The sequence below is a fragment of the Macrobrachium rosenbergii genome, chromosome 5 (genome assembly GCF_040412425.1).
Source record: "Macrobrachium rosenbergii isolate ZJJX-2024 chromosome 5, ASM4041242v1, whole genome shotgun sequence".
NCBI lineage: Eukaryota > Metazoa > Arthropoda > Malacostraca > Decapoda > Palaemonidae > Macrobrachium > Macrobrachium rosenbergii.
In genome coordinates, this window is record NC_089745.1 from 25,865,671 (window position 1) to 25,889,727 (window position 24,057).

General features: G+C 44.1%; 1 protein-coding gene across 5 annotated transcripts in view; it reads right to left on the reverse strand.

Moving 5' to 3' along the window:
* Nucleotides 1-24,057, reverse strand: part of LOC136838621 (DNA-directed DNA/RNA polymerase mu-like) — a 166,132-nt gene that overhangs the window by 77,409 nt on the left and 64,666 nt on the right. Inside the window, exons 2-3 of one of the 5 annotated variants that reach the window (XM_067103895.1) lie at nt 16,376-16,486; nt 1,135-1,254 (exon numbers count right to left, since the gene is read on the reverse strand). In XM_067103895.1, coding sequence (XP_066959996.1) covers nt 1,135-1,229 — 95 coding nt within the window. In that variant the 5' untranslated portion in view covers nt 1,230-1,254; nt 16,376-16,486. Of the gene's footprint in view, nt 1-1,134; nt 1,255-15,958; nt 16,487-19,768; nt 20,171-24,057 lie in introns of those variants that run through there. The other 4 variants (XM_067103894.1, XM_067103892.1, XM_067103896.1 and 1 more) reach the window with 4 other exon arrangements.

The window sequence follows — 24,057 nt, forward strand, 5'->3', positions numbered from 1 at the left end:
ATCGTAACTAGAGCACTACCTGAGTATTTTAATAGTTTTACCATAAAAAGAGCAATTAGTCATGAAAATGAGATGAAAATATAGTAATCGGTGAATATTTCTCAGTGAAAAATACAGTGAGTGGGAAATTCTTCAGCGAATAACGTGTATATATGTTCCATAGAGAAATCCGCGAATAGGTGAGTCCGTGAATCGTGAGACCACGAATATGGGCAGTTTACTGTATGTGGAATGATAGGAGGAGGGCTGAGAATAGGAGAAAGTGCAGGAGCAGGTTAGAAGGAATAGCGAGACTAAGATATGACTTAGGCTTAAGGGGAAGAATCTAGGCTAACAGAAGTCCTAGTCTTGGCCCCAGAGGCCACCTTTCTCTTCCTATTCCTTACAAGCTTATTAAGGTGAGATTCAAGAAGCTTCCACTTTCATCCCAGTCCTTGCATCTATCACAAGTATTCTCCTTAGAACACGCCTGTCCTCTACAATTACTGCACATAATATGTGCGTCATACCAAAACTTAGTCAGCCTAGATTTACAGCCTTCGCTACAATAGCAAACATTAGAAGCACTCAAATCTGACATAACCAGTTCAACTGACAAAAGCAAATAAAAAGCTTGAAGGCTACATGAAAGCAACAATACTTCACCGAATTCCAGCTAGAACACTAATAAAAAAAAAAATAACCGGTGAACCAGGCTGCAGCAGCTCAACGATGTTGCTCATAAGCGGGGCAAAACAAAACGATGCCACTGGCAAAGTTGTTACACATACCCGTTCAGTGGGCGGGGCCTGTCACCTACATTATGCAATTGAAGCGCTGCGCAATTTTTAAATTTAAGGTTGCCGCACGAAGGGAAACTATTGTTATGTAATTACTTGGTAAGTTACTTATATGAAACCAATGAGCACATAAGGGAGAGAGAGAATGGATGTGTACTGTCAGCATGGCAGCTGAAAAAAGTAGGTGGTAAGGTTGAGCAAGTGAGGGATGCCTTTCTCACCCACCATCTCCACCAGTTAACTAACTTGTTACCAAAATTCAAGACTGTTCCAGTTCACACTGAAGGATACTCCTATAAAAGGCGAAGGTTATATCCCCATAGGAATAAAATTAATCTATAACGACAGGGCTTACCTTACACAAGTATGTAGCCATTTGATGGACACAATTTTCAAATCAAAAGATTTCAACAGTGGGGGGTACAATCTGACCAGCTGATCTATATCCATTATTTCAGTGACCACATGACTTACTCTGAAATTAAAAATAATTTTCTTTAGCATCTAGATAATAAATAGCCTTTTAGTTCTATATAAGATGCAATGGATGTGGGTGTGGAGAGAGAGAGAGAGAGAGAGAGAGAGAGAGAGAGAGAGAGAGAGAGAGAGAGAGAGAGAGAGAGAGAGAGAGAGAGAGCTAAGCTTTAGATAAAATAGGAAATTTTTAAATTTGTATTATTTCTAACATACAAACCTTTAGTTCTTTGCATAAGATTTACCCTGCGAATGCAGGCTGGAGCAGCCGTTTAACTTTCAGACAAGGTCATTAACTATCGGCAGGTAGGGGTAACCCCCATCCACCTGTTGGTATGCACTCCTCTTTACCTCCTGGGTCTGGTACCACAGTGAGGTGTGGCTGAGGTGGGCTCCCTTATGTAAAGAACTTCAGGTATGTATGTTAGGAAAAATACAAATTACTTTTAAAGTTTTCTATTTGTTCCTACACAAATACAATCCTTTCTTCTTTACATAGGTGACTTACCTATTGGTGGGAGGAATCTGGGTACTCTGAACTGACTAGTAGGTTTGTCCAATGTGGGATGTTTCCTTCCCAGCCCAAAGAAGCAGAGGAAAGTATCCTGCATATCTGGCAAGAGAGGCTGAGGAAGTGTCTTGCATGATTGACTCAACCTATGTGAATTGTCCTGCTCATCCACAAAAGAATCACTCAGTCCAAGACCCCTTCGGTAAGTCGCGACCATGACAAGCCCATTGAGACTTTGGTTTCCTTTGGGGTCCCCAAAAGCTTTGATGGTTGACGAATGGTCCATGGGGAAAGCCGTGGTCTCTTCCTCGAGATTGTGAAACTAAGGTATCAAACGGACGATCTCCGACAAATTCCTCTGCAACTCGGAGGTGTCCGAGTCCTGGGGCAAAGGACCCTCGAGCCCTTCCAGGTCATAGTCTTCTCGGGTTACTCCCTCTGCAGGAGAGGGACACTTGCCAGAGCCCCCTGGTGACTTCTTTACCACTGGAGCAGACGACCGGTCCGGTTCGAGGACCGAACCTGGAGCGTATGCTTCTGTGGTAGGGATGGGAGTATGAACGTTCCCGGTCCCGAACCCTAGGCCTGTCCAGCTCCTGGTTCCTGGAAAACTCCAAGAAGGTGGAGGGGACAGGTGAGAGATCCTTAGCACCCTTACCGGACCTGCCAGAGGCCAAAGCCCCGGCAGATGAGTAAGGCCATGGGCAGCCGTTAACCATTGGTGACGACAGCCATACAGGTGGGGTAGAGTGGTCCCATTCACGTGAACGTGGAAGGGGGCTGTCCCAGGGAGAGCAGTCCCCTTCGTGCGAGCGTGGATGGGGGCTGTCCCAAAGACGTGCTACAGTCTTCCTAGAAGCGGGGGCCTCTACAGTAGAAGACTAGCAGAGGGGTCTCCTCTTGCCTTTCCTAGGTGAGCAGACCAGTAGGCTGGTGTCACCATTCCAGGACCCTGGCACCGGAATGGGCAGGGGGTAAGTGAATGCCTGCATGCTCTGAAATCACTCCCTCTCCTTGGCCGGGCCTGGGTTCACAGACCGGGCACACTTACAGGCCTGGGAAGGTGAATTCCTGGTACTGGTACTGGTGCATCGGGGGTCCATGGAACCCCAGGCAGCAGTTGCTCCCATGCCAGTAGACAGAACGAGAGTTGCAGCACTGGTAGCACCGCAAACGAGAGATCCCGTAGCCTTTTCCATGGAAGAAGGCTAGCTGTCAGAAGCCCTACATGACTTCTTACAGCTGGGAAAGGCAGCCTTCTTCTTCCTCTGCTTGCTAGCTTTGGAAGAAGGGGAGGAGGTGACAGTACACGGCGAAGATGAGATGAAGACGACAGGGATGATTCTCGATTCCTCATTTTTTACTTCTTCTGCCGGTTGCGGCAGGTCTTTTGACACCAGGGTACGGAGGAGGACATCACCAAGGGAAGACGGTGTAGAGGGTAATACTAGTGGGCACACTACCAGAGGCATGATCGAATGTACTGTCGACGTAGTGATGGCCATCGAACCAGTAGACACTGCAACTGTAGACCGAAGTACCGTAGGTATCTAAGTCACAGTTACGGTGGCAGCAGTACTGGAAGGTCTTCAGAGGCCTTCAAGTGGCTGATCAAACCCTCAACACTTGACTCCCTCAGGAGGCCTACAGATGCCTTAAGCCCCTTGAGCTCCACAAAACCTGAAAAAAAAAAAACGAGTCGGGTTAAGGAAGGCAATCTCCCTTCTCCCGAGAAGGATAATTCCCCCTCTGAGTGAACGAGACCGCCCGGAGAGAAGTCGAATTGGTCACTGTTCCCCTATATTGGCTCTCTACTGACGACCACAGGAGACAATGAAGGAGAAAACCACTCCCTTAGAAATAGCAACAGCAGGTGGAAGTTTGCCAGGGGTGAGAAGGAATTAGAGAGAATCCTCTGTGTCATCAGCGGAGTACTGTGCTGCATCCCGTGACACCGGAGGAACCTACTTCTCTCTCTTCTCCTCCTGGTCAAACTTCACCCACGGTTCAGAAGACCAGACACGACACTCACTAAGTGGACTATTGGTTGCACTCAGGCTTCCAGCATGACACACACAACGTATGAGGGTTTATCTCTAATGAGGAGAGGAACCAATTACAAGGTTTGTTTACCAGGACAAAGCCTAAAAACCAAAGGTTTCCTCTTCCCAGGCTATTCCAAGTTAAGGGTTTGCATTACAGATATAAGACAAACAAATAAACACACTCATATATCACAAAAACAAAAAACAAAAAGAAAGTAAAATGGCAGTTGTGCAGAGACTGTACCAGAACAAAAACGAAAAACAAAAAAAGTCAAACGGCAGTGGGGCAGGGACGGTACCAGATGTCTTGACTCAACAGCAGCCGAAAGCAAAGTTTAACAGCCTTTCCAGCTCGCATTCGCAAGTATAATCCCCTATGTAAAGACCAAAGGTTTGTATTTGTGTAGGAACAAATGAAAATAGAACGAAGGGAGGTTCTGCATATGTAAACAACCTAACATTTCGTTTGAAGGTAGTCCCTTTGTTCTACAAACTACTGTACCCACATATTTTAGATATGCTCTACTATCATCCTAAAACACTTTAATATAATTTCAAAATCATCTTACAACACAGCAAAATGACAAATTTCAAAAGTAATTTGTATCTTTCCTAACTATACAAACCTGAGGTCTTTACATAACAAATAAGCTTCAACACAGCTAGAAACAGCCATTTAACTTTTAAACAAGGTGGTTAGGTAGTTAACTACCATCCAACTGGTGGGAGTTCCGCCCACCCAGACAGTAAGCATTCACTGCCTTTCAGCCCAGGTATCTGAATGAGGGGTGGCATGAGGTGGGCATTAAACTGTAAAGACCTCAGGTTTGTATAGTTAGGAAAAATACAAATTACATTTAAATTGTCATTTGTTCCTACACAATATACAAACCATAAGTCTTTACATAAGAAAGGCTTGCTTCCTTAGAGGGAAGAATCTGAGTAAGTCTCTGAACTGACTGGTAGTTCGCCACACCTGGGTCTTCTTCTGGTCCAGTAAATCAACCATCAGACTTCTGGGCCTTTTTGAATGAATGGGTGAAAGCAACATTATTCGAAAAGGGGCTAGATTGAATCTATATGTCAGAGACAATAGAGCAATGTATAAGCAACAGGTTTGTTTTATTGCCAGGCCCTCTCTTCCCCTGCTAGAGAGAGGGCAGGGTTTGCTTCTATACATCTACGTATACAGATAATAGAATGGATGCTCGATTGTGAAACTTACCTGCATCAATCGCCAGTTCCAGCATGTGACGGCTCACTAACCTACCTTCTGCCCACAGGGAGAGGAAGGCTGATGAGAGAGGAAGGGAAGAGAGGCCAGTCACTCACACACACTCTTTTGTAACTGAACACCTTACACGTGATGCTACCTGTCCTCTTAGAGGAGCCCGGTAAGCTACACAACTTGTTGAGCAGCCACCACAGGACCATAGGAAAAAGTGTCCAAGCACTTGTAGACAACATCCGAAAGGTAGAAGGATGTAAAGGTAGTCTGGCGTGACCACACCCTTGCCTTCAGTACCTGAGGAATTTGCAGATTCTTCGTGAATGCGAGGGATGGAGCAATGCCCCTGACTTTGTGAGCTCTTGCTCGGAACGTACTGGTGTTCTCGCAAGTTGTAGAGCATGCCGATCGATCCCCTCACGAAGCCAGAAAGAGACAGTGTTCTTGGACACTGCTTTCTTGGTCGAGCCAGTACTAACAGAGAGTTGTAGACACTCAGGTTGGAGATGTCAAGTCCTCTTAAGGTAATGCCGCAGCACTCTAACAGGACAAAGTAGCATCTCGTATGGATTATTAGCAACAAAGTCCTCTAGGGAGGGGATCTTAAAGGACTCAAATCTGGCATCAGGGACCAATGGATTCAGAGTCTTTGCAACAAAATCCAGGACGAAATCGAGCATAACTGATCTCCACCCCCTCAAGCGTTTAACGTCAAAGGAAAGACCGTGAAGTTAGCCTACTCTCTTCACTGATGCCAGGGCAGGCAAGAAAACGGTCTTGAGGGTCAGATCCCTGTCTTGATCAGGCTCCTAAGAACAAGAGTCACGTCGAACTCAGGGGGCCAGAGTTCCCTGGGAGGACAAGACCTTTCAAAGCCTTTTATCAGCAAGGAAATCTCCAGCAAGGCTGGTAGTATGGTACGGTACAGAATGTTTTTCCGTACTTTGTACCTGGCTAAAATACCATACCGTAATATCAAACTGTACCCTCAATTATTTTTCTGTACTGTACAGTACAGTAAAAATAACTTACTGTAATTCCATAATTTCATCATACTATAAACAAACTCAATCTACTCCAGTAAAATCCCTGCTTTATAAAAATTTCAATGTTTGACAGGTGTAAATTAGCAAGGGGACTTCACATGTACGTGTATATATTCACTTGTCGTAACAATAATAATGATAATAATGATGATTTTTTATGATGATGATGATAGTATCAATCATAACAGCAATGAGATTATATACTGATGCTGTAAACGTTTGTAACGTGTTACTTCAAGAATTACAAACAGATATACACATGTTAGTTAAGGAATTCCAAACATACATACACACACACACATACGCACGCACGCATGCATGGTATGTTACAAACTGAAATGGTAAGTATTAGTGATCTAATTGTGCAGTGACTGAAGCGGCCAAATATGCATTAGCAATTGCTTAGTGATATATCCAAGCCTAAGGTATGGTGCGGTACGGTACAGAATTTTGCTCATTTTTCCGTACCTGAATCGTACCGTACCATACTTTGGTAAAATTATCGTACCATAATTCCGTACTGTACCATACCGTAATGCCAGCCTTGATCTCCAGTGAGGAGATATCCACACTGTTCAGGCATAGGACTAGGCCTAAGGTGGCCCTATAGCTCTTCATGGCTGAGATGGAGAAAAGCTTCTCTCAGCGAAGAAAGACAAGGAAGTCTGCTACTTGCTGAATAGTAGCTCTGACCGGAGAGAGATCCCATCTATGACACCAACCACAGAAGATGGCCCATTTCCCCTGGTACACAGCTGCAGAAGATTGATGAAGGTATCCAGACACCTCTGTCGCTGTGCGGAGAGAAAAACCTCTCGCTCACAAGAGATACTGGATAGTCGCCAGCCGTGAAGTGACAGGGACTCCACTGACTGTTGGTACCATTCTTTGTGAGGCTGAGACAGAAAGTTGTGTCGGGGGAATCTCTCTCGGTGCCTCGGAAAGTAGAGCTAGCAGGTTTGGTACCAAATGGCGAGTGGCCACTTGGGAGCCAACAGGGTCATTCTGAGATTCAGGGTGATCATAATGCTCCCTGTTGATCACCCTGTGAATCAAACAAAATGGCATATGCATCCAGGTTGTCCTATGGGTGTTGGAGCATCCCCTGCAGCAATCCATGGGTCTGGCACAACGGAACAGAGCACAGTTTTCTGTTGTGCTGGGTGGCAAACAGGTCAATGGATGGAAGACCCCAAAGGTCGAACAACCTTTCCATGATGTCTATGTGAATGGACCACTCTGTCCCTATCACTTGACCCTGGTAACTTAGCTTGTGCGCCACTACATTCCTCTTACCTGGAATGTCTGGAAGACAGCTCCACCGAGTGTGCTACTGCCCAATCATGCACCTGCACTGTCAACAGGTGTAGCATAAGAGACACTAGGCCTCCCTGCTTGTTGACATATGACAGTACCATGGTGGTGTCGCTCATCAACACCACTGAGTGTCCCATCACTCGATCCTGAAACTCTTGGAGAACCAGGAAAGCTACCTTGAGTTCCAGGATATTAATGTGAAGGTGCTTGTTGTTTCGGCTTCACCCACCTGAAACCAGCAACTCCTCCAGGTGTGCGCCCCATCCCTCGGTCGAAGCATCTGAGAACAGAAGCATATTGGGAGGGGAAGTGTGCAGAGACACTCCTAGTACAAGGTTCCTGTCATCCAGCCACCAAGCTAATTGCTGTCTCACTTCCAAGAGAGGAATGGGGAGGGATGAGGAGTTCCATGCTGGAGACGAGAACTCTTTCATCCTCCACTGAAGGGAATGAAGGTGAAGTCCCCTTGAGGGACCAGCTTCTCCAAGGACGACAGGTGGCTGAGAATGACTTGCCACTGCCAAGTTGGTTGCTCCTGCTGCAACAGGAACAACTGCGCTGCCTCCCTGAACCTGCTGATACGCTAGTCTGAGGGGAAGACTCTCACTGCTGCCGTATCTATCAGCATGCCCAGGTACTTTATCCCCTCGAAATTTAACATGACCCCCCGGTTGGGGCAAAACTCGAGGAGGCGATCCATGTCCTGAAGCAACTGCGATCGAGAGCTCGCCAGGACTAGCCAATCATCGAAATACCTCAGCAGACATATACCATGCAAATGGGACCAAGCTGGCACAAGGGTTGACATGCGTGAACAACTGGGGAGCGGTTGAGAGTCTGAAACAGAGTGCCCTGAACTGGAGTACCATCTCCCTGAGGATAAAGTGTAGGTACTTGTGAGCAGACGGTTGGATGCATATTTGAAAATCCGCATACTTCAGGTCCACTGTAAGCATGAAGGCGAACTCCCTGATGGCCGCGAGCAGGGAACGTGTCGTTTTCATCATGAACCGAGTCTGGCGAACGAATCGGTTCAAGAGAGAGATCTATGACTGGTCTCCAACCCCTGTTGCTTTCTCTACAAGAAAGATGCGGCTTTAAAAGCCTGGGGACCAATCTATCATGACTTCCACAGAGCCTTTCTTCAGCATCACTTCTACCTCCGCCCAAAGGGCGAGGTCCTTCAGTGAGCCTGGAATATATGTTCGGAGATAGACCGGATTGTAGGTGAGGGGTGGCCGAGATTCTAAGAGAAGTGGATAGCCTTCCCAAAGGACATCCACTATCCAGGTCTCAGCTCCGTATCGCTGCCATGTTGCCCAATGGTTTGATAGCCAAACCCCCACAAACAGCAGCAAGTAGAGGGGAACACCACCACTAGCATCCTTCTCTCTTCTTCTTACCCTTGGCCTCTTTTCCAGACTGGAAGGAGGGTTGAAAGGGGTGCAGCTGCACACCCTTCTTGGCGGGGGCAGTAGAGGGGGGGGGTTATTTCCCCGGGAACCCTTCGAAGACTGGGACTTCTTAGGGGCCGAGGAAGTGCTAGCCTGACCTGAGGGTCAGGTCGCAGTGGCATGAGAAGACCCAAAGGTCTTTACCACTGCCTGGTGAACAAGTCAAGTCATTAAATTTGACACAGTGCTTGTTCACTGTAGCGACTACCTGCTTGCTCTCGAGGGAAGAGAGAGGCAGATCCCAGCATCAGTCCATTCCGAAGGGTAAATGCCGACTCAGGGCCCACGAACTTGGACATCCGAGTCAGGACAGCACCCCTTCTCTTCAATACCAAGTTTGCCCACAGGTTTCCTGTCTGGTGGGCCAGGTAGGTAACTGCCCTACCTCCAGACTGGCATAGTCTCCCGAAAGCAGAATACTTCGCTGGGGTTATGGAACCCGAGGAGGCGGCAACCTTGGACACTGTGAAAGACCACAGGTCCAGCCAAGAGACTGCCTGGAATGCTGCCATGGCAGTCGATTCCTGGCTAGCTGTTTCTTGCTGTGTGAGGGTGATACCCTTCACACCAAGCTGCTGCAGCGAGAGACCCGAGCCTAGACAGACCAAGTCTGGGTCAACCTGTTTCATCATCAGAGACTCCTCCAAGGGCGTGTAGTATCACTTCTGTTGAGGCAGAGGAAGAAGTAGGCTGTCTGAGTGGTTGGAACGAAGAGAACTCTCCTGTCCAGAGACCAGAGAGTTCACCTGTTCCAAGACCCCTTCGGTGAGCGTGAACCATGGTAAGCCCACTGAAGCCTTGGGTTCCTTCTTTGGTCCCCAAAAAGCTTTGAGGCACAATGGACAATTCACGGATGCGGCCATGGCACCTTCCTCGAGATTGTTGTGCTGACGGATCAGCGCTACGATCTCTGCAAAGGTCCTCTGTATCTCAGGGGTGTCCGAGTCCTGGGGGAGAGGACCCTCGGGTCCTTCCAGGGGACGGTTGTCCTGATCTACTCTCCCCACAGGAGGGAGAACCTTGGCAGAACCCCAAGATCCCTTCTGGACCACTTGGGGATACATCCAAGGACCGAATCCGGAATGTAAGCCTTCGTGGTAGGGCTGTGTTGGGGTGTGGCATCCCAATTGGAGACCCTTCTGTCTGACTCACACCTCCCGGTATGACCCCAGGTAGTTGAGGGGACATGTGAGAGGGATCAAGGACTCTTCCCTGTCCAGGCCTCCTAGTAGCCCTTGAAAAAAAAATAGGACTCTGATAAAAAAAAAGTAAGAACGCCACATGAATATGATGCAATATTTCAAATGCAGCATTTTAAGCATTTAAATTCGTGCATGTAGTAGTGTTTAAAATTTATTATCAAAGAATAATCAACCAGTATAAGTAAGCAGGTGTTACTTGCTCCATTATATTAAAGACTTTTTTTGAAAGGGGGAAACCCATATGTCCATATTTCTCATGGACTAAAATGCACATCCCCCACTGCTCCACTCATTGTGAACAGTGGAACATACATCAACTCTCCCATCTTCTCTCTCGAAAAATACACCACTCCTTCACACAGCACGAATCTCTCAGCATACGGCATCCATTTACTCAACAACAAAGGCCATCTTCTTCCAGGTACTCCCTCTCTAATACATCTCCTCAACTCACTCACCACAAAACACTTCCGCTGCATCTCCTCAATGTCCTCCGCTGTCAACAATTCATTCTCACTCTTGTCCAACTCCACTACATCCTCCTCCTCACTCAGACTCCTATCAATCATTCCCACAAACCTGGCCATATTCACCGCCTCACTTTGAATCTTCCCTATTACAACCTCGTCTTTCAACAGAACTCCTGTTCCAACATCCACTACCAACCCATTCTTCCTCAAGAAATCTATCCCAAACAAGAAACAACATGGCATCTGCTTATCTCCCAGTACTACAAAACAAGCTTCCACCTCAAACTCTCCCAACCTTACCTTCACCCTCACTTCCTCCCATCCAACTGATCTTCCTGCTATACCTCTTATTGACACATTCACCACTCTCCTTTTAACATTCCAATCCACTCTCTCAACATCTCTAATCACTTGTGCGTTCAACTGATATTTGCGCTCCAGTGTCAGCAAACCATAATACTGTCCTCCACTGACATCTACTCCCACAAACATTGCATTTGCTCTCCTGTGCACACACATACACCTGTCTCTTCCACTAACCAAACATCCTTCATTTACTTCCTTACTGTCCTCTTCCACTTCCAACAACTCTGGCATTCTCTCTTCAACATTTTCCTCCTTCTCATACTTCCTTTCATAGCTCTTTTTCTCCACAACCCAGTTATAGTGCACCCCACTCAAACACTGCAGATGCAGCTCACGCTCACTCTCTTTCACTCTCTCATGTCGATACACTATAGGTTTCTCACCACCAATATGTACGGACACAATCACCTTATACTTCTTACTCGCTGCTACCAAAACCTCCTGAAATGGGGCTACCCCAGGACACAGCACAGCCCTCAGACTTTTTGATACCGTTCCACATTTGACACTCCCAAACATCCAGGTCTCTTGCAAACTTCTTCGATCACCTCTGCCCTCAGTTCATTGACACTTCCAGGTACCAGCACCTTCAAACCTTCATCTACCAAATCATTCAATCCATACCACAAACTTTCAAACATGGAGTCACCACCCGCCTTACTCTCACGTGCTACTACCAATCCTCTTGGCAGATACTCTGGTCTTATGTCTTTTATCTTCTCTTCTTTCCCTTCCCCAGATAGTCTAGACATCATGTCTGCAACAATATTTCTTTTACCTGGAATGTACTCAACTACAAAATCAAAATCACTCAAATCCTCTACCGTCCGTGCAATCCTAGCATCCACTCCTTTCATTCTCTGGAGATACACTAGAGGCTGATGGTCCGTACATACCACAAACCTCACACCATACAGAAACGGTCGTAACGCTTTCACACAAAACCGCAGGGCAGCCAACTCTCTCTCAATAGTTGAATACTTTTGCTCTGCTGAACTAAACACCTTACTTACATATGCTATCACCATCCCTTTCAACTCCATTCACCACTTGCTTCTGCATCAAACATCCACCTATTGACACTCCACTCGCATCCGTATACACTTCTAGCCTACTGGCATCTGCACTATAGTCAGGGTAAGCCAACTCCACATCCTTCACCATTTCCTCTTTCAATTTCTCGAACGCTTCCACCATCCTTTCATCCCACCTCACAACCGTACTCTTCCTACAGCCTGTCCATTCTGACAATGGCTTTGCAATTCCCGAACAATCTTCCACAAACTTCCTTCCAAACTCGATCAATCCCAAAAATCCACGCAATTCTCGCACAGTCCTGGGTCGAGGGAAATTTCTCACTTTTTCTACAAACTTTTCCGCTTTTCGCACTCCAGACTCACTCACCTTATGACCCAAAAACTCCACCTCTTCCATGAACCACTAACACTTACTCACTTTGACTTTCACCCCCACTTCTTCTAACTTCTTCAACACTGCTCGCACCAACCTCTGTGCTCTTCTACCGTCTTACTCATTACCAAAATGTCATCAAGAAACACCAACACATTCTCGCGGGGAAAACCACTCAGCACGACATTCATTGCTCTCTGGAAGGCAGCTGGGGCATTTGCCAATCCAAAACTGAGATTGCAGAACTGACACTGTTTTTTCGTAGTCGAGAAGGCAGTTATCGGTCTACAATCCTCCGCCACTGGCATCTGAAAATACCCCCTTACCAGATCCATCTTGCTAAACACTTTCATCCCGTGCATACTGTACACAGTCAGACACCACACACATAGGGAATCTTTCCTTCACTGTCACCTCATTTACTTTCCGATAATCAATACACATTCGCAGGCTCCCATCAGGCTTTCTTACTGGCACAATTGGACTATTCCAAGCACTCTTACTCAGCTCAATCACTCCTATCTTTTCCAACTCTTCACACTGCTCTTCAATCTCTCGCATTACCAGAGCCGGGAAATGTCGGGGTCTGATAAATTGGTGTTTCATCTGTCAGCTGAATACAGAACTCCGGCAACCTAGCTGTCCCAAAGTCCTCATCCCCTTGACTCAGCACACCCTTTCTCTCCCATAACAACTCATACACCTGCTCTTTCTCTTTCTCACTCAACTTTCCATTCAACCTTACCTTTTCCCTAAGCTTTTCCTTACTCCACTCTTCTGTCCTTTCCCCTTCGGCCATCACATCATACCCCTTAATGTGCTTACTATCACTCACATCGACTACATTTCTCAAACTTCCCAATCTATCACCAAGATGTATGCCTCTCCACCTTTTCTTTTTCACATTCCCACACAAATGTACACACACCTTCGGGTCCTTTATATACATAATCCCATCAAACACATGTGTGACCTGCCTTAACTCATAACACGCAGAGCTACCGTCCAATATAAACATTTCTCCTAAACTCTCTGCGCCAATTCCAACATTAGTTCTCCACCCTACTTTCACACTCCACACACTCCCCAAATCCCTTGGCAATTGTACATCCTCCATCGCATACACCTCCACTCTAGAAACCATCTTCAAACTTACTTGTCCATCCTCCTCCACATACAACTTCACACTGGTTTCACTCCCCATTCGTATTTCTATCATTTCTTGTTCTGGGTACACCTTTACCCTGTTTTTCTTCAAAAATGCATACCCTAGCAACATAACATATACTTCTCATTCACTCTGTCCACAACGTAAAAATCCTCCTCCTCCAGCCTTATTCCTGCAACCGCAACTGACTCAACAAACCTCGCACACACCTTTACTTCCAATCCTCCAATCCCTGTCACATATCCAGCACATTCCTGCTTCTCTGTTATGCTTTCTTTTATTTTCTCATATGCCCCTCTGAAAACTACATTTCCACTACAACCAGTATCAATCAATGCTTTCATTACCACTCCACCACATTCTACCCTAACACACAAACAACAATTTACTCATTCCCCAAAACAGACATTCCAACTCACGAACCCTTCTCTTCCATACCAGAGGGCTCACCACAGTAAACCCCCTTCATACTTAGTTTCCCTGAGGTTGGGATTTGGTACAGCAGACTTCTTTCACATGACCCTCCATTCCACATCCTTCACACTTACTTGGAGGGTTCTTACATGTTCTGGCAAAATGCCCACTCATTCCACAGTTTCCACAGCGACTTCCATTTACTCCTACTCTCCTTCCGCTCTGGCAGTCTCTCACTCGATGCCCTATCTTTCCACAGCCAAAACACTTCAACTCTTTCGCTTGTGGGCAACCCCTCATTACATGCCCTCTCTTTCCACAGCCAAAACACTCACCATTGGCCCATCTGCAATCCGCTTTCACATGACCAGTCCTTCCACACCTGTAACACCCCTCACTACTACTCATTCCCATTCGACTTCCCTTCACATTTCCATTTACTATACTCACACTTCCACTCCTAAACCTCTATCGGTTTCTGCTCAAGCTCCTTTTCCCGTTACTTCCCACATTCACTTGCACATTCTTTCTTCCTCTCTCTATCTGGTCTTTCTTACATTCTTCCAGCAAAGCTCGCATCACACTTAACCCCTCATTCACCAAAGCATCTTTATATGTCCTTCCATTCACTACCTCTGTCCCAGCATACACTTCCTTTACTTCATCCTCATTTACTCTCATGTCTTCTAAGATCTCCAAAACATCCTCCCAGTCCAAATGTTTTCCTGACCACCTCTTTCGATCTTTCTCTTTCTCATTTAATATGACCCTAATCCTCTCAGGGATAGTGGCCAAGAACTTCTGGATGAGGTGCTTGTTTTCCTCAATTCCCTCCTCTCCATACTTTCTTCTAGCCAACGCTTCCAATCTATGAGCATATAAGCCCACTTCTCCAGGCTTCATCTTGGCCTCCTCAAACCTGTCATTTTTCTTGTATGCCACACTTCCTTTCATTCTCTTCACCTGTTTGATCACTCTAGCTTTCACGGACTCATACCCAGGTTCACCCTCACACATACTCCTATAACACATCTTCAGCCGCCCATCCAAGAACTCTCCCAGCTGCTTCATCCACACATTTTCATTCTCTCCATACTTTTGCCTACAATACCTTTCGTATTCATAAAAAAAACTCATACACATCTCTTCCCTTCCCGATGTTAAACTTTTCTATGTGGGAACGTCCATCAGGAACATTGTTTTGGCCTCTTTCTCTTCCACCTCACTCAAACCTTCACTACTACTACTGCTACTAGCACTTTCATTCTTCAATTCCTCTTTCCTCACACCTCTCCCTTTTTGTGTTCTCTTCTTGTTTCCTGTTATGTTCTTACCTTTCTCTTCCTCATCACTTTCACTCACCTCACTCATACTGTCCTCTACCATGGCAAGTATTCCCTTACTCTTACTTGACAACTCCTTTCCTTTCTTAGGAATTTCTCCTTTGCACCTTTTACCTCATCTCACTTCCCTTCCCAATGTCAGGCCCACTCTTAGCCATTCCAGCCATCTTCCCAATCCAGTCAAGCCAATTTACTTTTCCCTCACCTGGGCCATTCTAGCTACATTCTTGTAATCTCTACTCCCTTGCCTGGGCTTCCTCTAACTTATCCTGCAGGCTGATCATCATGCATGTCAGCCTATCCAACCTCTGCATCCAACCCTGCTCCCCTTCACCTGACCCAACACCTTCCAAACCTGCTCCCTCTGCCATCTCCAATTATGCACCCCCACTTACTTCACTATCAAAGAGCCCCTTGTTGGGCGCCAAATTATTATGTAGGGGCTTTTTATAGTACACAATTGGGGCAGTATAATGGGAACAGTTTTGAAGGGTTTTTAAATTAAACTCTGATTTTCCTTAACCTAATTTATTTCCTTAATATTACAGTGGCCTGAAGACCTTCAAGCAGAACCTTATCCTAATTTTATTTACTCTCAACACTTGATCTAACTTATTTCCTACTTACTCTTATACCTAACTTAGCCTAATTTAATACTAACATGACCCCCAAAAGAACCTTTTAAACCTAACCCTAACTCATCAATCTTAATACTACCAAAAGAAACTTACTGTGCTTAAATTATTTACAATTCCAAATTAAGGGGATCTCCACCCCTATTACTCAAACTTTATGTTAAGTTCACAGACAGACCTTCTTGGTGGGTGTTCCTGTATTTAATCCTTTATAATGTGTCAACTGTCAGTGAATAATACACAACTGGATTTTGGTGCCACCTGTCTCCTTTTCCTTGAACTTACACTCAACCAAACATACCCGGTCTTAACTATGGAATCACTATCACCACAACATTATATATTATTGGCAGAGGAAACTATTCATTGGCAGCACCCCTTAAGAAGTCTCCACAACATTAAACCCCAGATTCACTCAGCACACAGAGTTTGTCCAAAAAAAAATCACTCAAAGTCATAGATATCACTCAGCTTGATGTTGCTGCACAGGGCCTTCAACTTCAATCTCCTAACCATTGTAGTCCCTACAGATGGCACTTGTCAGCATCCCTCATCTTCATCATATGATGCCAACAGAAATCTCATTCTACAGTTGAAAGGGAGCTCCACTATCAATCAATTCGACTGCAATAAAAAAAGACAAAATAAACAAACACTCAGACAAACAACACATTCATAAACAAAACATACACACAACACAATGGCAGAAAACACATCACCAAATAAACACCTGAACAAAAGTAAATCTTATCACACAAACCCAAATTCCAAATACTACCACAGTGTCCATCTGGGCAGTCATACTCCTCATCTACATATGACCCCTCTGTAACTACTGTACTACATTTGCATACAACTGCTATTCTTTCATATGGTTGTCATGCTCTGACAAGGGCACAATTCTGGGCATTTCACAAGCCAATTCTTTGATGTCTTTTCAGAAAAATTCTCTCTTCACATCAATGGATGCAGGCAATGCAAATGGCAAAGCAGGTTGCTATTCAGAAGTACCCAGTAAACCAAGTACTTTGCCACTATTGTCATGAACTTGCAAGCATCATGTCTGAAAATGTTAATTTCACTTTGTTTCAGCTTTGAATAAAAAATTACTTTCTTGGTTTCTTCTACCACTTCCAAGGTTTCCAAAAACATCAGGTTGTCTAAGTTTGAGAGACTGATCTTGCAAAAACCAAAAACATCATCAACAATAATGTGGTTAATCAACAAATCAATAACCAAACACGTGCCGCACTCATTCAACGCATTCTGTATTCTTATATCTATTAAATTATAAACACTGATTTTTTTTAATCCTTTCAAACTTTTTAGTAGGAGTTTCCTCAAAAAAAGTAGGACCAAGCAGGAGGGGGTCTGAAAAAGTAGGAAAAGTAGGAGCACTAGGAGGCCTGCCTGTCCTGTTGGAAGCTGAAGCCCTGGCAGAAGAGGAAAGCCATGTGTGATCGCCAACCTGTGGTGGTGATGGCTGCACAGGTCTAGGAGAGCGACCCCATGCACTCGGATGTGGTAGGGTGCTGTCCCAAGGAGAGCAAGGGCTCATGTGAATGTAAATGGAGGCTGTCGCCAGGTGAGCAGACCCATTCATGCAGGCTGACCTTGGGAGAGCGATCGTGTACTCCTGGGTGTGAAGTTGGGCTGACTTCACAACATGCTCCAGTCTTCTCTGAGGCCGTGGCCTCCAGACGAGAAGAAGACTTGATGGGGGACCTCCCCAAAGCTTCTCTAGGTGCATGGACTCGAGTCAGCAACACCAAACACTGGCAGGGGGCGAGAAAGCACCTGCACGCTTGCTCACCTTCTCTTGTGCAGTGCCTGAACCAGCCCAGCTCCTGCTTGGCAGAGGACTTGGGGATAAAACCAGTACCTGACATGGTTCTTCTAAAATCTAAAACGCACTGTACAGGACATTCAACTGTTGCTTCCTCTACCCAAGATCTGAAGAGAGACAGGTAGAGGTAGGCACTGCACCAGTCTGGAGGGTGACTTCCTGGAACTGATATCGGGTACGTGGGTCCCCTTGGAGACCCACGCACTTGATGCTCCCAGGTCTTGGTGAGACCCATAACACAGGCCCCTGTCCGAAGACCAGGGAAAGCCAGCAAGAGATCCCACTGTCTACCCTATGGCAGGAGGCAGCACCTTGGAAGCTCCGTGACAGGACTTCTTTTGGGTGGGAGAAGCAACCTTCTTCCTCCACTGGTGAGCTTTGGAAGGAGGAGAAGAGGAGGCAGCAGCAGATGACACAACTCTTCTTCTTAGACATCTTAAGGAGAGCGTGGAGGAGCTGATCCCCAATGGAGGGGGAAGCAGCAGACACAGCAGAAGGATGGGCTACCGCCGGGTAGACCATAGTAGGGGCATGAGGGGATGTATAATCAACGACAGCAGGGGTCATCAAGGGCAGAGCATTTGTCGTTACACTTGTGGATGTCTTAGCCATGGCAGTCATCTTAACAGTAGTAGTGGTAACTGTTACAGCAGCACGAGTCACTGGGGGCATCACAGGGGTACAGGAAGCTTCAGGTAACTCAATAAACCCTGCACAGAAGGAACACCTGAGAAGCTGAAAGAGAGCCAAGTCTCCCAAGTTCCTCGGTTTCCTCCACTTCTGAAGAAGCAACAGTTGGGCTAGGGTTGGGAGTCCCTTCAAACTGAAGGGGATTCCTCTCCCCCATGAGCGAACAGAGACTACCGAGCAGAGGTTGTCCTGATCACTACCCCACCAATGGTGAATTCCACTTGATGCAGCAAGCGAAGATGACAAAGGGAGATCACGACAAGGAATGGGAGCTTTGCAGGGGGACAGAAAGCGCAACAACGACTGGCGACCATCGGTGTCGTGTTACCACTGGACAATGCCTTGGAGGCTGCCTTCTTGTATTTCCTCCTCTGCAAGAACTTCACCCACTGCACAGGTGACCAGTCAGGACACTCGTCACACATAGAATTTTGGTCAGTCATGCCCTCGGCAACTAGTGCAAAGGACATGCGAGTCAACATACACAGACGAGCAGTAATGACTGCATGGCTTTGAGGCAGCACCAGGGAAGACACGCTGGGCACTGCCCTTCCGCTCTGGCTTAAATGATTCGTGGGTTTGCATAACACTTTAAACACACATGATCAGAACCAAAGATATATATCACAAACAAACACAGAACAATCGGATACGTGTTATTTTTATTATCAGTTTCGGTCAAATTCTGATATTTGCCGATGTATTGTTTTTTTACTTATCAATCATTTTTGAGATGATTCATAACATGAAAAACTTACTCAACACCGAATCTTGCGCTAAAAAATAAAATTAATGGTTGACTGGTTACAATTTTGCCGATGAATATTGTTCCTTATTGTTATCCCATCAAAGTACGAGTTACAAGGTAAGACAATACACCCCGCCCCTCCCATAGCTAACACGGCAAAATTGACCGAAACTGTAATAATACCGAACAATCCCATCGGGATAATTGAAGAAAACCAGAACAAAACGGCAAGCAGGGCCGAGAGTAGAGAAAGCTCTTCATCACGCAGTGGCCAAAAGCAAAGTGAATGCTTACCGTCTGGGTGGGCGGGACTCCCACCCGTTGGATGATAGTTAACTACCTAACCACTTTGTTTAAAAGTTAAACGGCCGTTTCCAGCCTCACTGAAGCATATTCCTTATGTAAGGACAGATGGTTTGTATATTGTGTAGGAACAATTTTCCTTTTAAAATCACACAGGTTTAGCCCCAAGACCACCATTAACTATGCTACGCTGCTGCTCTAACCTAATCCCCACCAGACACTACAAGTAAATAGCTTAAGTAGGTTAGCAGCCTCTGATTAGGCTATAGGCTAGGCTAGGCTGGCCTATGTCTACTTTAATTTTGTCAAGAAAAATTACCGATCACATATGACTTCTTGACAGTCAAAACCATTTTTGATGGCAAAACCTCTGAGCAGCTGATAGCGTTTACTTTGTATTCCTTCTGGAACAAGAAATATTGTAGCACTGGCAAGGCGAGAGTCGTTGGCGTTCGTGCTTGCACCAGCTGGAGCACAGGCGGCGGTTACATCCTTGGTTTCTTTATGTTTATGAACTTGTCTGTCTTCTTCTTTATACAGCTTTGTTCCCTGCACATTTCCTTGCTCAGTGCCATCTTGATTTTCTGATGACAGGTCGTTGTCTGTCCTGCATTTCTTCGCAAACTGAGACATTTTGCTGCTAAAGTTTGTTTACAATTTTCAACAAACAGCTGTTCGCGCCTTCGCGGCCAGTTGAAAACCTTGACTTTCCGTCCATGTCTTTTGTATAAGTAATTGTATAAGTAATTGAAAGTTTTATTTTATAAAAAATAATGTGTCTTTGGAATGCAGTCTATTATAGTATAATAAATCTAGCAAATATCACTATATTTCCAAAAGTAATATCATATTTCCTACTATTGGTAAAATAGCTCGTTACGAAAGAAGACATGCACTTTGAGGAATGTTGGTCTCTTCCAAAATTTTGTTAACTATCTTGAATCGTCATCATCGAAGTGGAAATAAGTACAAGTCAAGCCTCTCGTTTTTTTAACAGGAACGCGAACCCAGCAATGACAATGGTTTTTAATGTGGTGGATATAACCATTGTTGAGTGAGTTGTGTAAACATCACAGCTTCATTAACAATGCAAGGCATTCTTGAAATTATACAAACCATAGTCTAACAATAAGTGCAGAGGATGATGCTGGAATGGAAAAGAAAATTACAAATATGTGATTCCATTTTACAATGACAGATGCCACTACAAGTATATGATTAATGGCTGCGCTGAATCATACATGCAACACAATTATGACAGTAAGCACGCCTTTACACCACGGATATATGTTCAAACAATGAAATTTCTCTTGCTAATGCTAATTTGTTTGTCTGCCTATGTCAAAAAGATGCAGGGGAGTCTGTATCTCTGTTTTTACATGATTTGTTTTGTAAATTACACGTTCTTGTCGCTGCAGGTTGTATGGCATACTGATTATTTAATCTCCATGTACAGACCCCAGCAAAATGTTTCCGGCATAATAAAGTTTTGGCCACTGGCTGCCCATCAAACAGACTCATCATCGTAAAGTTACGGGCTGATTTGCAAGTAGTTGAGTGGCTCTTGAGAGCTAAATTTATTTCAACAACATCTAAGGAACAACCAATAAATATGTATTTGAAGCCAATGATGTGATTGCAGTGTTCTCTACTCTTGCTAATGTTACTGATTAAATTTTAGTGTTTGTCTAAAATTATTATTATGCATTTTATACATTACCTTACAAAATACTTAAAACAATCTGCAGACCTTTCTGGGCAAGTGTAAACATGGGCGACCGCAGCATATTTTCCAAGGGGGGGAGCAAATCTTAATACATACATGGATAGTTTCCGGTATCAAGCAAACACTTTTGACCCTTTGAATTAGCAGGTTAATTCCAAAAACAGTAGCAGCGCCTGCATTTCTTTAACGAATAAAGCAATTATATATATATATATATATATATACATATATATATATATATATATATATATCGTATATACATATAATATATATACGAAGATAAAAAAGACCCTACATATGTTTTTGTATATATACCCTTGTGTCTATCATCTGTCCATATTTTAGCAGTGAACAAGGGCACAGAAGGAAGTGATCGAAATCTATGGTTGAAACGTTCATACAGTGTTTTATGGGCCTTTTTATCTTCATATTATACTGTTGTATTACAGTAAAAGACATTCATATACATATATATATATATATATATATATATATATATATATATATGTATGTTATATGCAATGGAATTGTATGATGCCATATAAATTAAGTGAAGCAAGATGCATTATATATATATATATATATATATATATATATATATATATATATATATATATATATATATATATATATATATATATATATATAATATATATATATATATATATATATATACATATATATATATATAATATTTTTCCAGGATTTCAGGGGGGGGCAAGTGCGCCCCTTGCCTTTACGTGCGGGCGTCCATAAGTGTAAAGCGACTGGAGCTTTCAAATGATATTTAAGGTATGTAATCTAACTTTTACTGGATTTAATTTTCCATATTGGCATTCTAAATGACTTCTGATAGCTCCATGTCATAAAAAGTTTCTTCATAAAGACTTCCAATTAACTTAAGAATTTTATTCCAACTCTTTACTTACGCCCAACCTCTAAGGAATCAAAATTAATCAGACATTAAAGGAAATTAATATAAGGAGAAACTTCTTTGCATTTTTTGGGTAATCATTGTGACGGGACCGATTTAACTCAGGAAACCTTCGTACGGAAATTTGCTCATTGACCAGCCCGTAAGCGTCATTCAGATAGGCTATTTGCAGTGAAAAAATAGTCATGAATAAATAAAGTTAATGGTATGAAAATATAGTCATGATTAGCTTTCCAAGAAACTTCTTCCATATAGCAACGCCTTCTCGGCTGTCAACAATAGCCTCTCTCGCTCACTATATAAAAGATTATTCTGCTACTTGCTCATGTCTCATGGGATAAGTTGTATAATTTATTTAAACTTGAGTTTTTGAGAATGAAGCCCTCTAGCTTGCCGTGAGTTATGTTGGTACCCATGCTAACAAATTAGGCGTAATTCTTTTATATTATATTTTGTTTGCTCCCGTGACGTAGACAACCGTAGAGGGTGACGATAAAATTTGGGGAGGTAAAGTATAATAAACGCTGGACCTCGAGTGGTTCGGCTTTCTCAGCCGTTTTCCCGGTAGCAAATTCCTGAGATGTATGCTAGTATTGCACCAGCCCCGGTTTTTTTACCATGACCCTAGGTTAGGTTAGGTTGGGTTAGATTAGGATACCTTCCTTCAACAGGTATTGGGTGTGGGTAATATAACGACATTATTTTCAAGAAAATTCTATGGTTAGTTTTTACGATATGGCGTCCCGCTTTTTCCAGGGAAAGGTCCCGGTCCGGAGAATATGCGTCCCGGTCCTCGGTTACACCTCAGGAAAATGCTTTCCGGTCCGCAAATTATGTACAGTAAACTGATTTATGGAAATCGCTGTATGATGAATCATCTTCTTTAGCCACAGGAATGAGGCAAGTTCTCCCGACATTTATTGTGCCAATCATAAAGTATACCGACGATCGATAACATAAACTTTAAAACAGGTCTCAAAAATAAAAGGAAACTATAGAAAATGCAAAGAAAAGAAGTGCAGATAAGACGATCGTAGCCATTCATGACAATTTTGAGAAAAGAGTAATCCGCTTTTTATTAGTAATGCTTGTGATAATTTTTGTTATTTAAGACTTGTTATTGCAAAAAAGACGAGCAACCAAATCATACCTGTCCCCGGGAGAGAACTGCATTTTCTGAGAACCGTATACAGCATTCTCTTCCAAAAATGGACTTGCAGGAGATAGCGGAGTGTTTGGGAGAGATGTCGGAACAGAGGAGCCTTAATATCAAGGAAGCATGAGGGTGGGTGCTAGGCAGGGTGTCAGTGTTGCTCATGATCCTTCTGCTTAAATTATATGAAGTGTCTGATGCTCTAAAAGTCTTAGGCCAAGGGTTCATTCTTTGTTCATGCCCCGTTTCTGACTGACAGATGACGATGATAACAATTCACAGCCGGTGGGGCAGGAAGGGATCCAACCGCTGACCCGACAAACGCAAGCAAAGTTAACACTGAGTTACACTATCTATTATCTACTCACACGCGCGCGCACACACACACACACACACGTTTCCAAATTGGCAAATGGTGTCCTAAATGCCGAAAAAACAAGACAGAGATCGTCTTTCTTGTAGAGCAAGCAGTCAAACGAGGAAGCCTTCAAGAACAGGAAGCAATTGCTGAAGAATTCTGGCTTTCTGGTTAATGCCGAAACGGATTACCGCTTATTAATCGGGTTTCATTTCTTTCCTTACGCCTTTTTAGGCATTTTTTCTGTAATTCTGATCAGAGCTTATTTCATAATGAAAAGGTGGATAGGAAGAAGCAAAGATATACAGTAATGAATTTGTGCACTCTGGCAAATAAATAAGAAATGAAACCATAGTTAATCTGATTACTTGTTTAGATTAAGTTCATTTTACGGTAGTCGTAATTCCGAAGGAAACTTCTTACGTGCATTCTATTTA